Raw genomic sequence first — 12490 nt, 5'->3', positions numbered from 1 at the left:
GCGTTAAGATTGGTTAAAAGTTTTAGTTTTATGAAAGCGCCTTGCCCAGACTTTGCCCGAGAGAGCAAATACACACATGACATTAAAACAGTCCTCGAGAATTATTATATATTCAAAAAATATCTGTAAAGTAAATTTTTAGTTTACCACGAACGGACAGACATGGCGAGGGCTCATTTATCATATACAACACTTTCTTTTAAATACATAGGTATCTGTGGGGTTCATGATTTTAAATACTAAGTATATGTTTATGTACAAAAGGTAAAAAACATTCTTTTGGTGGAAAGCCAAAGTGTGGTGCATGCGGCGTCACTATTAATTCACTAAAAATATTTATTTAGTATTCTATTACCAAATGTACTAATGATCATGTCTCAAGTCCCATTGCATTAAATAGCAATAGTGAGTTCTTTCCTACCTTTTACATAAGGAGTATAAACTTTGACTTAGTCTGTCTCTAATCTATCTTGTGAATAATTTCTTAAGCCATTTAAGACTACATGTCCGTCCTGCTGTCCGTCCCCGGAAAAAGACCTAGAGGGAGACCCAAGACCACGTGGACAGTAGTGTTGCGGCGAGATATAAAGGCATGTGAGGTTGAGGAAGACGACGTCAAGGATAGGGCGAAGTCGAGGAAGAGGGTAAGGAAGGCTGACCTCACAACCATATGGGACAAATAGCCAGGAAGAGAGAGATTTAAGATTACATATGAACGTCAGAGGCATTGCATTTTTAAATTTCCTTAGCAAATTTTCCTGTTTGCTACTAATAGTTTGCTTCAATATGATTGTATTAAGCCGATAACAGTAAATTATATGGGCTTAGCCATTTGCGTTTTTATCTTTCTCATAAAATTATTACCGAAATTTTCCTCTTACCGCTGTTGCATTCCAGTATTTATTACAATTTCGAAAAGAAAGGTACTTACCAGTAAGAAAACATTATTAGACAAATCAAAAGTGAGGATAAGAAAGGCCAGTTTTACGGCTCATAGGTAAGTGTCGGATAACTCATCCGATAGTTGAATTTAAAATTCTAAATGATAAGCATACGAATTACGTCTATTGACAAAATATTTGAATGTTGGCCATAGATTAAAGAAAATCGTAGGGGAGATCCCCGTCGTATTACATAATCACAGTTATATCATATGACTTATCACACTAGATTCGAAGTGGGGAGGCTAGGAATGGGAAGTATAGATACTTATTAATATTGGATGCCAAAAAATTAGTTTCCCTTTTTAGAGGTACTGGTAAAATATTCCTGGTAAACAGCGGTTATTTGAAGATTGGACTTGGCATTAAAATCTGAATAACAAAGATAGGACCTGTTTATAGTGTCTGTAATGCCTGTAGTATCATGTCAGAGGCTAGATCTTATCGACTAAGCTGTTTCAATGCATTTGAGGACTTTTTAACCCCCTAATGGATATTTCGGGGCATTTACAAGCTAAAAATAAATTTCTGCATTATTTACAAATTTAAAAACAATATGTCTGAGTAAAATGCACACTCGAATAGGTAAATTCATTCATTTCGGACCATTTTTTCTGTTTTCCTCCAAAAAAATATGTTACAGTAAAATTCTAATAAAAATATTCTTAAATTACTCCTTACCGACCTATACCCATATCATTAGTATTAAATAACGCCTTTTGTAAAATTCATAGCAACCTTGAAATTAAATTGCTATAAATAAAATATCAGGCGTTCTAGTTTTTATAATCGAACCGAAATAATCGGTAGTAATCTAGTATTTATCTTAGATGCCTAAGGCGTTAATCCTTGTTGATACCAAATTTATATCCTTTTTACGTAAATTGATACAGTATAGCTATTTTTACAGACCCGTAACTATGCTCTATATACACTACCTTTTTCCTTCTTGACAAATAACAAGCGCATATCGCGCTTGTTTTTGTGCAAGTGGGTTCACATAAACAATAAACTTTATAATAATAGGATCACCAAGGCCTTACACGAGATGTCCTTAAAATACTAAAATTTACTAGTTACTGTACAAGCGTTAACTGTTAATATTTTTTTTATTTAATCACCAGTCTTGTGTGTTTCTATAGAAGCCATAAATAGATTTTTATAATTATAATACAGTCGATGACTTTAACCTTTCCAAAAACATAACCAAATAAAACAAAACCCAGAATTTTCCATCGTATAATAATTTAAAATCACAACCAAAAATTAATAAATACTACACAATATCGAACATACATCCAACTTCAAATCTTAGACGGCATGAGCTACAATCCAGTCGGTGAAGGAAGCCACATTTGTGGAAACCAGGGGCAGTCTGTCAACGACTGGAATACCCATGGTCACGACTCCGATGAGGACACCTTCATAGTATACGGGACCACCAGCATCCCTGACTCCGTGGCTCAAGGCTCCATCATCTTCGACCAGGCCAGAGCAGATCATGTTCTCAGTGATGTGGATGGGGAGTTCGATCTCACCGATGGAGATGCTGCCGTAGGCTTCTGCGCAGGCGGCGTGGTCGACGGTGTGCATGGAGAGGCTGTGGAGGTCGCGGTTGGCCCAGATTGCGTCTTGCTGTAAAAAGCAGTAATGCAAATTGAATAATTGATATTACAGACATTCAGTTCAGTTACTAGTTAGTAGTTCAGTCAGAGGTAAGTAACGATCATTGTGCGTCTTGCGAGAGAAAGAGTATATGAGAAGAAAATAGAGTTAAAGTTGTATGCAAGTATCTGAGTTTTGTTCAAGATCGTCTTCGTCAATCTAAGGAGACGATATTTTAATGGCTTGTTAAATCAAATAATCAATAAAAATAATAACCGAAGAACTTTCTACTTCATATTATTATGCCAGCGATAAATATGTTATTTATGTGATAAAAGTTCTTAATCTTACTGTATGTTGTCACACAATATTCGGTAATTAATCACAAGAAATATTGTTAAGTCTAAATCTAAGTCCTCTTGTGGTTTAGGGCTAGATTTCTACAACAGCAAACAAATAAACTGATTTCGAGATAGTCTTTCGAACAACAATATTACTTCATATGCACACTGTAGCATAAGAAATGTGAAAGATTTGTATATCTATCCGATATGATGTCACGGCTAAACCATTAAACCGATTTTTTCGACATCCTGCTTGCATATAGATGGTGACCAGAGGTACCAGCGAAAGTAGGACAGTTAAGTTACCCATAAACATTTTTTTTGTTGTACACCGTTACTCAAAATGACAAGAATACTCACAGCAGTGCTGCCCCAGCCAGCATGAACGACGGCCAAAGCGGCAGGAATGGCAACACCCTGACCGATGACGCTTCCTTGCTGGATACCGGCTCCGTAGACCAGGGAGGCAGACAGGCGGACCACGCTGATGTCTCCGTCGTGCTGGTTGGCTCCCCATGAAGGGTGGTTGGCGACAGATTCTACGCCGATGACAACACCATCGCGACCACGGATTGAGGATCCAGCCCTGATGCGGCGGAGACGAGGATTGAACAAGCTGAAAGAAAATATGGTAAAAGTTAATTAAAACGGCTTTAGAATAAGAAGTGGAGGAATTTAATTATGTTTTTTTTTGTAAAGGTTTCTCAAAAAATTTTTTTTGTCTAGCATGTATTAATTCCTTGATGACAAATCATATTTTTGTGGTTAAATAATACTGTGAGTAACTGTTCGTGCAATTGTTACCGAATTTCGATTTTTAACAGCTCATTTTTGGTTTAAAATCTTTAACCCGCACTTAATATTCAGGGACATTCTCGTGGTTAAATAGACTAACTGCTGGTGGGCCAGGGAAATTTGTTACCGAATTTTAACTTCTACGGCTCATTTTTGGAAGAAAGTCTTCAACCCGCACTGAATATCAAAAGCTGTTCCCGACCACATTACGAGAAAAATAAAATTTTCACTTTACTGCAATGCTAGTTGTTATGTAATATGATAAATATCTAATATATAAAATTCTCGCGTCACAGTTTTCGTTACCGTACTCCTCCGAAACGGCTTGACCGATTCTAATGAAACTTTGTGAGCATATTGAGTAGGTCTGAGAATCGGCCAACATCTATTTATGCCCCTAAGTGACACTTTTTTTTAAATTTTTATGGCAAAACAACGTTTGCCGAGTCAGCTAGTAATGTTATATAATATAGAATATGAAAAATAGTTTAAAATACTCACGGTCCAGAGAAGCAACGGGCAGCAGACAGAATGTGGCGGCTGGTGATGATGGTACCAGCGCAGGTCTGTACCCAGAGGGGACCAGCTCCGTTCTCCACTTGCACCAAGCTAGGGTAGTCCTCGATGCTGGCAGGAGAACCACCGGACTCGGAGGCTGCGCAGAATCCTGGACGAGATATACGATTATAAGGTATGTTACTTTCATCATACCATGCATATTTATTTTTTTACAGAACTTTAAACGCTATAAATAAATATACAAAATAAAATGTAAATTTCAAACTAAATTATTATTTTAGTCACTACTACTTAATAGAATTAACAAAAGTGAAAGTGGATATTGGTGCAAAACCGCAAACAGTGTACCTTAACAAAAACTAGTTACATGAAAAATGAATTATACATTACAGATCTGTGCGATCTCTTTCTTCCTACATTATTTAGAATTGCTGTAGAACAATATAGTCCATTGAAAAGTTACCCTTACAGGTTCCGTTTTTCAAAAGACTCAATTTTGTTTTCAAACCGGGGGACAAGGAAAAAAATTACGTCTCTGCAAATAGCAAGATGAGGCCTAAAAAAATGAATTTCGATGGACTAGATCGTTTTCTAACAGTTCAAAAAATAATGCCGTCGCGATTTGCGCGTGGCAATTTTCGTCTAATGGAGGAATTCGATTTTATTATTGGCGACTTTACGGTTCCTGTCGAATGTTATTTTAGTATTTAAATTATAATTTACCTGCAAACAGCAGAACAGACAAAGTGACTGCGGACACCATTGTTCCTGATTTCCTGTCTCTGAAGAAACTGTGTCAATTATTACTCTCCATACCTATTTATACTAACTTTTTGCTTTCGTATCGACTAATTAATCTTTTGATGATGGCCCCAAATTATTGATAAAGTGCATAATGTTTATATTGTAGGGATTATGACGAAGATAATGATACGTATCGATGTCGGACCATGTTGTCTTAGGTCCCCAGGTGATAAGAATCTGCACCACCTGCAAAGTGATAAGAAAAACATTCTGTTTTCAGTAAATATGTTAGTAGTAGGATAAGCTACTTGTAAACCTGTTTCAATTTGCTTCTGGTTTGTTGTTGTTTTAATTATACTCTCCAAAAGGATACTTTGTGTAGTATTATGACAGTCAAACAATATTTACATACATAAAATCGCGCATATTTTCCCATCACCTGCTATAATCCTTACACACTTCCTTTGCTTCATTCACATCCAAAAATCTTGCTAAACAGGACAGCCGGCTACGAATACTGCGGGTACAGTAACCTTACCTATATTGTACCTATCTTTATATATATAATTCCTCTGTAGGTGTGTATGTCACTGAACTTCTCTTAAACGACTGGACTGATTTTGATGAAATTTTTTGTGTATGTTCAAGGGGATCTGAGAATGGTTTAGATTATTAAAAAAGTTTAAAATTTTCAAATTAAGATATTAAATTAAAATTACACGTCTGTCGGGTCCGCTAGTATTATTATATAAAAGTAAGATGAAATAACCTTTCTATTATCTTCTCCTTATCTTTAACCTATCTATATTATTATTCTCTTAAAATTATTTCTTCAAATAACATTTGGTGAAAAATAAATTTCTTATAAGAGTTTAGAGCTAATAAATATTTTATAAATGTAGAATGCTAGATAGTTCTGACTTATAAACGAGCTTAAAGCTAATCCTGTTAGAATATATTCTTTAGTAGCTGAAGCATCTGCATTTTACGTGAGTTGCATTTGATGTTCACCGTTACAGCGTAGCCTATCAAGCAGGTCATTTTAAAACGTATAAAAAATTTACATCGAACTTTAAAGAGACATTTAATTTTAACAGACGTTGTATTGTCCTTAGTTTATATTTAATAGATTGTATGCAAATATCGTTTCTTGATTTTTTCTGCCAAGTAATGAATAGTGTTAAAAAATTGGTCTAGTAGATCTCCTTGTTTCCCAGAGTACGATGAGCCATCGGTCCAGCCCCTGACCTCTCACTGATCGTATCAGTTATACGTCCTACAGGGTGCTGAGAGTGAAGGAACGGATGTACCTACTGTGTATTGTGTGCATACTGAGGCACTAAACCAAGTATTTTGTTTCAGTATCTATGCAACTGGCTGCCGTAACCATACAGCGCCTAGAAGATTTTTTTTTGTAAAACAATAAACTCAAGGCACTATTTAACTCCTCTCTCATAACGGGAAGAGACCCTTTCCCCGTGCTTGCAGACTTGAGCAGTGGGACATTAATGGTTTAAAATTTAATTATTAAACAATAACCCTGTATATGTTTTTAATTTGTCAAGGAGCTTGGAATATTCCATGTCAATCGCTCATAAGCCTTAGAGATTAACATTTCGACACAGTTTTAAAATAAACTAATCTTTTTTATGAAAACAGAAGCCTAATAAAAGTGCTGTAGATTATTACGTGTGCATAAATAAAAGGCCAAGTGCGAGTTGGACACGCGTACAACAAATTCCGTACCATTACTATATTTATAAAAACACGTTTGTTTTATCAGATCCCACTGTAGTATTTATTTTATTCTGTTTTTTTGTATTTGTTGTTGTTATAGCGACCACAGATATTCATCATTAGTGAAAATTTTCGTCTAACTATCGCGGCTTATGATATACCTACAGCTCGTTGACTGACAGACAGATAGACAGTCAGCGAAGTTCTAGCAATAAGGTCCCGTTTTTACAATTTGGGTACGGAACGTTAAGAGAACGCATTTTATGGCTTAGATTGTCATTCTTATCATTTGCTTACGTATCAAATAAAATACCTTTAACGTTAAAGTGTGGTGACGTAGGTATTCGACAAGCTTTCTAGAAATCCTTAATCTATATTTAATATTATAAGTATGGAAAATATTGTCTCACTGTTTGTCCAGTGAACCGATATGCGGGGAACTAATAAACAAATAAATAGACACACTTTCCTATTATTTGAATATAAGACAGTATAGGTAGTGTTAGTGGGTAAAGCAGCTTTTCTCATCATATACTTTTTATTTTAACGCATTTAGAGGACTTCCCAAAATACCTTTTACTATAAAACAATTCTCTTACATTTGACGGCTTTCGTGGCGCAGTGGTTAAGGAGACTGCCATAACACTATCTACGTCAGGAGGTCGTGGGTTCCAATCCCAGACGCATATATTATTTGCGTTCTACAGCGAATACGATTTTCTCAATCTGAAGAAACTCAAAGAACTTTTTATACCATCGATTAAATTTTGAATGTATTCCCAATATATTTTATTGTACGAAAATCTCTTTACATAGAAAAAGTCGCGAGTAAAAACAACTAGTACCTAGATATAAAATGGAACAAATTACAATATTTTTATATTAACTAATCTTATCTACTTATTGTTATGCCTATCACAACAGTTTTAGATCATTCATGTACTTGCTATGTAATTATTGGATTACATAGGCGATAACATCATATATGTATATAATGTCCACCTGTATATAAGATAAGCGAGGTGTGCAGGTGCAGTTGATTTGAGAATAATGGAAGTTTTTCTGACTGTTTTGGAAACCAGGTGATGATTGAATCATAAGATTTTATTGATACTAGCTTTAACCCGCGTGTCCTTTCTCGGGTATCAAAATATCTCCACACCAAACTTCATGCAAATTGGTTCAGTAGTTTAGGCGTGATTAAGTTGTTACTCAATCACTCAATCACAGACAGACAGAGTTACTTTCGTGTTTATCATATTAGTATGGATTAGCCCATTATTGTTCGACTGCTGGCTAGGAGAACAGGTAAAGAAGTTGGTCATAAGTCACTCCTTCAAAAATCCAATATAATCGAATAGCTTAGTAGAAGGCGTCGTGTGCAAAAAATACGATTTAGACCAATAACTTAAGTGTTTCGTACGGGGTATATAAAATTCTGAATTTTGTCATTGACCCACAGCTGACAGTGGCCTGTTTGGTACAGCTGTACACTTTTAAAAATAGAAAGAGATTTCTCCACTATGATTTAGAGAAATTGTGCTCTTTACTAAGTTTCTGGACCATAGTGTACTGTATATAATAAAAAATATATTAAAGAAAAAAAAACAACTGAAGTCTAAAATATTTAAGAGTTTTTGCTATATTTATTTTAGAAAGTGACAATTTCACAAATTACACAAAGAAACGAAATAAGTTGACACCTCCCACGCAAGTGGTTGCAGGTTCGAATCCGAGGCAACACACCAATGACTTTTCGAAGTTATGTGTGTATTAGAAATAATTATCACATGCTCCAACGCTGAAGGAAAACATCGTGAGGAAACCTTGCATGCCTAAAATTTGTTTAATACATTTATTGAGGGCATGCAAAGTCCCCAACCCGCACTTGGCCAGCGTGGTGGACTCAAGGCCTAACCGCTCCCTCATTACGGGAGGAGACCCTTGCCCAGCAGTGGGACATTAATGGGTTAAATTTATTATTATTATATATTATTTATATATTTTTATATATAAACACATTCAGCAACAAAACTACAAAAATACAAAGGTCTTAAATACTAAAATATTTCGTAGGCATCCCAATTCGTAAGTTAAGCAGTCTGTCTAACTTTACCCCCTCTAGGGCTTTAACTACAAGAACTTTTAGTCGGAACTTGTGAAGATTATAAATTTTGAATAATTTTAATAGCTCTGCCTTGAGCCAGTCTGAATTACAGAAATAGAAATGATTTTTAAACTGTCTGTCTGAGTTTAAAAGTTTTGCGTGATGTTTTTGATGTAAATAATTATATTATTACTTATTCTTTTTATTTATTACGACTTTTTTGGTTTTGAAACACTGTTGCCCAATATACATAACAATGCTCAAACAACATGATCGTATTGACTTTGCCTGACCATAAAATTACTTAAGACAAGTAAATATTTTTTTCATAGCCATATTATTATGTAAAGATTATTGGACATCACACCTCTGTTAACTTTTTATAAAGATTACTATTTGCATACGGTGTTTTATTTAACTTCATACATTCATAAAATTACGTCTTTTTCTCATAAGGGTAGGCAGAAACCTAAGAACGATACTTCGTAAGACTCTTACAAACTCCCTATGTCTCATTTATACAGGAACGTCGGATACGAGTATGTACCTACTATGCACGTGATCTTTTTCAAGATATTCATAAAAAACATAAAAAGTACATTTTGAAACAGATATTAAATATATTTGACATTTAAATAGCATATAATTTGCCTCTATATCACCAAAACATCCGCGATTAAATTAATAATACCTAACCGTAGAATAAAAATATTCTTCGATAAAGGATACTTACTTACTTATTTGCAACCAAAATAAGCCATTATCTTGACAAAAATAGAAAGTTTGTAAATAGCAAATACCATTGAAAACGGCTTAGTATTTTATGATAAGACAACTTACATAGGTGTCTATATCTATGGGATTAGTTATTTACTTATCTACTGCAGGCTACATTCCGTGTATATTATTGTGCAATACAATCAGACATCAATGTATACTGCCTTGAAAACTGAAATAATAGTGTATCAGAGCTTTAAAGATTATCAATGGAATTTCTTGCAAAAAGAAGCACCCACGACTATGACCATCGTGAAAAGATTTTCCGTGGTAAAAACTACTATCTGTGAATCAGATTTTATCAAAATCCGGTCCGTAGTTTATTCGTAAAAGAGTAACAAACATACATACATCCAATATTAAGTGGGATTGTGTGCTTCGCTCAATACGGAAGTATGATATTTATTACGAAGGATAAACCTCGTGCAAATAATATCCATCGACGTGTCCGCAAGCAGTCAGCATGCATCTTCGTCGATTTTTATATTAAATTCAAGCGAACTGGCCCGAACTTGTCTGGCTATAGAACAAATTTATCGCGTTGATTCTATTCCTATGAGAATTTTCATCCCATCAATCCTAAATATTCCTTGTTCCGACATTTAAAAAAAGTATACCGATTATCCAACTTACTTTAAAATAATGTTCATAAGTTATGCACGAGCATACATTTCGGTAATTCATTTTCATTAGTATAGATTCTCAAAAATTTACTAAACAATGAATACTTCAATACCATTTAAATAAACCCCAAAGTGAGTATAATATTTACTTAATATAATTACTTCAAACTTAACTAATCGCTTATAATTATCCGCTCTTGAAAGTCAAAGACTTGTGAAACTTTCAGGAATAAAACTCGAACATTAAGAGGAAAAGTGCTGGAAAAATTTGTTTGTTCGATTATTACAAAAAGTGCTTCCTAGGAAATCTCCCATGGGAATTAAATGCGGTATTCTTTTCCTAGAAGTTACAAGTATAGATCGTATTTACTTAGCAAGTTTCTTTGGTTCTGGTATATTTAATATTTTGAATGTTAAATTAGGCGTATTAGGTAGTTATTTCATAGCTTTCTAATTAAGATGTTTGTTTTTTTCAATTCTCCCAATTTTTAAAGCATTTAAGACTACACATAATTGTGTGCGTCTGGTGCGTCTAACAGATAATTCTCAAAATTAATTTCGGGATACTATAACAAGATAAAATTTATTGAATTGAACCAAAATATTTATTTATTTATTAACATTGACTAAGGCTAAAAGAGTTTTCTAACAATCTGGCTATCTAAAATATTTCACACATCAAAATTTGTGTAAATACCTGAGCAGTGTCAAAACAAATTGTTATCTATATAATTGATCGACGTAGTATAAGCCCTGCTACTATTATCTTTGAAATTTGTTTAAGCATTTTACAATGTAGTTGGTAAGTAAATGTTTTAGAAAATTTTCTACAGTTGAGTTACTTTTTCAGAGGGCATATAGGCGCTCATAGCCAGTTGTGCTCACCGGTCGGTAAACGATCTGTGAGTTAAGCAACCGTTTGCGCGGTCATTCTATAGATGGGTGACTGCATAGTGGTACTTGAACAGAGCGACTCCATGCTTCGGAGGGCACGTAAAAAGTCGGTCCTGGTTGTTGTCAATTAAGATAACAGTCGTTAAGCCATGTCAAAGGCCTTCTAGCGGCTTGAACAACTTTGACACTAGGTTGACCACTAACCATACGATAGATAGATAGAGATAGAGGGTATACTTATGAATTTTTCATGAACACTTATGTATTCTTACTAAAGGCATAACTTCTAGGTCTCATTTGAATAAAATACTATTTTACTAAACCTATATATTTTTACATTTCAACTATGTTCAATTTGAATGAGCCGTTTTAAGAAATATTCATTTCAGTCATGAAGGTATATTTTCCAATGCTCATATATTTTTATTTTTTTAAAGTTATATTAAGCACAATATTTTTTGTCCTAATATTATGTTTAGAATATTTATGAAGGCACTCGAGTGTATAAAAATGGTTTTGATTTAAAAAACTGTTTTTTATAAGTCTATATTGGTCTCTGAATAACTTTGTTTATGAATATAATTTGGAAATATAAAATGAGTTTAAATGACATCTTGTTCATTGAAACGGTTCACTTTTTTTAAATCTTAAAATTTAGCTTTATACCTATAACTTGCAGTATAAACTCCTATTAAAAAAAATATTTGCAATCTTACAGGACAGTTTGCTATTATTTCGTAACAATATTACGTGACATTGTTTTAAAGGGGATTATATGATCCAGCCGATGCAAGAATTAAGCAAAATCTCAGCATTGTAGGATAATATATAGTGTACTTTTTCAAACTTTAATTTTGTTGCTGTTGAACCGTTTGTTTTAGTTAAGTTTATAGTTTCTAAGCAAATTAACCAACAATATTTGATTACTAGACCATATAGTGGTCTAGTAATCAAATATTGTTGGTTAATTTGGCTAAATGCGTTAATGTCATTCTAATTGGCCTGTTAAGACAATGTGGTCGGTAATTAATTGTTGTCTTTAGCTAATGCTGATTGCTTGCTTAACTGTGGGTTAAGTGGTATAATGATGTACTGAATTAAATCAAAGTATTTGTTCATCAAATACTGAAATGTATGATTGTCAAAGGTCTGACTGCCTTTGTGGCGCTATCGGTAATGTATCCCAGGTCGATCAAATCCAATTCGTCTTTTTTATTTAATTATTCTTTTATTTCTCTAATCATTCTCAAAAGTAGTCTGACGTTTGTTGACGTGCCCGATATAAAGCAGTGGGCTATCCTCCAATTAGTAGTAGTACCTGGTTATTATTTTGTACAAACTTGTAATTCATCCATCCCACGATACAGATGAGATTATTTAAATTTCTCCAATAAAACAGACAAA

The 12490-nt window shown here is 34.1% G+C and overlaps 1 protein-coding gene across 1 annotated transcript; it reads right to left on the bottom strand.

Moving 5' to 3' along the window:
* Positions 1-2166: 2166 nt before the first annotated feature.
* On the bottom strand, positions 2167-5084 carry LOC142982251 (trypsin, alkaline C-like). Its single transcript, XM_076128671.1, has 4 exons — positions 4928-5084; positions 4187-4352; positions 3251-3506; positions 2167-2576 (listed from the first exon to the last, which is right to left on the bottom strand). The coding sequence occupies exons 1-4, from the start codon at positions 4965-4967 to the stop codon at positions 2253-2255; spliced, it is 786 nt and encodes a 261-aa protein (XP_075984786.1). The 5' UTR covers positions 4968-5084; the 3' UTR covers positions 2167-2252.
* Between the last annotated feature and the right edge of the window lie 7406 nt (positions 5085-12490).

The sequence above is a fragment of the Anticarsia gemmatalis genome, chromosome 21, assembly GCF_050436995.1.
Source record: "Anticarsia gemmatalis isolate Benzon Research Colony breed Stoneville strain chromosome 21, ilAntGemm2 primary, whole genome shotgun sequence".
NCBI lineage: Eukaryota > Metazoa > Arthropoda > Insecta > Lepidoptera > Erebidae > Anticarsia > Anticarsia gemmatalis.
Note: the sequence above shows the minus strand (reverse complement) of the source record. Positions and strands in the feature narration are given on the sequence as shown.

Coding starts and splice junctions, on each gene's coding strand:
- LOC142982251 (XM_076128671.1), bottom strand. CDS start 4,967: ATGGTGTCCGCAGTCACTTTGTCTGTTCTGCTGTTTGCAG. Junction 4,353..4,927: donor GTCTGTTCTGCTGTTTGCAG/GTAAATTATAAT, acceptor TATCTCGTCCAG/GATTCTGCGCAGCCTCCGAG. Junction 3,507..4,186: donor GCCCGTTGCTTCTCTGGACC/GTGAGTATTTTA, acceptor ATTTTCTTTCAG/CTTGTTCAATCCTCGTCTCC.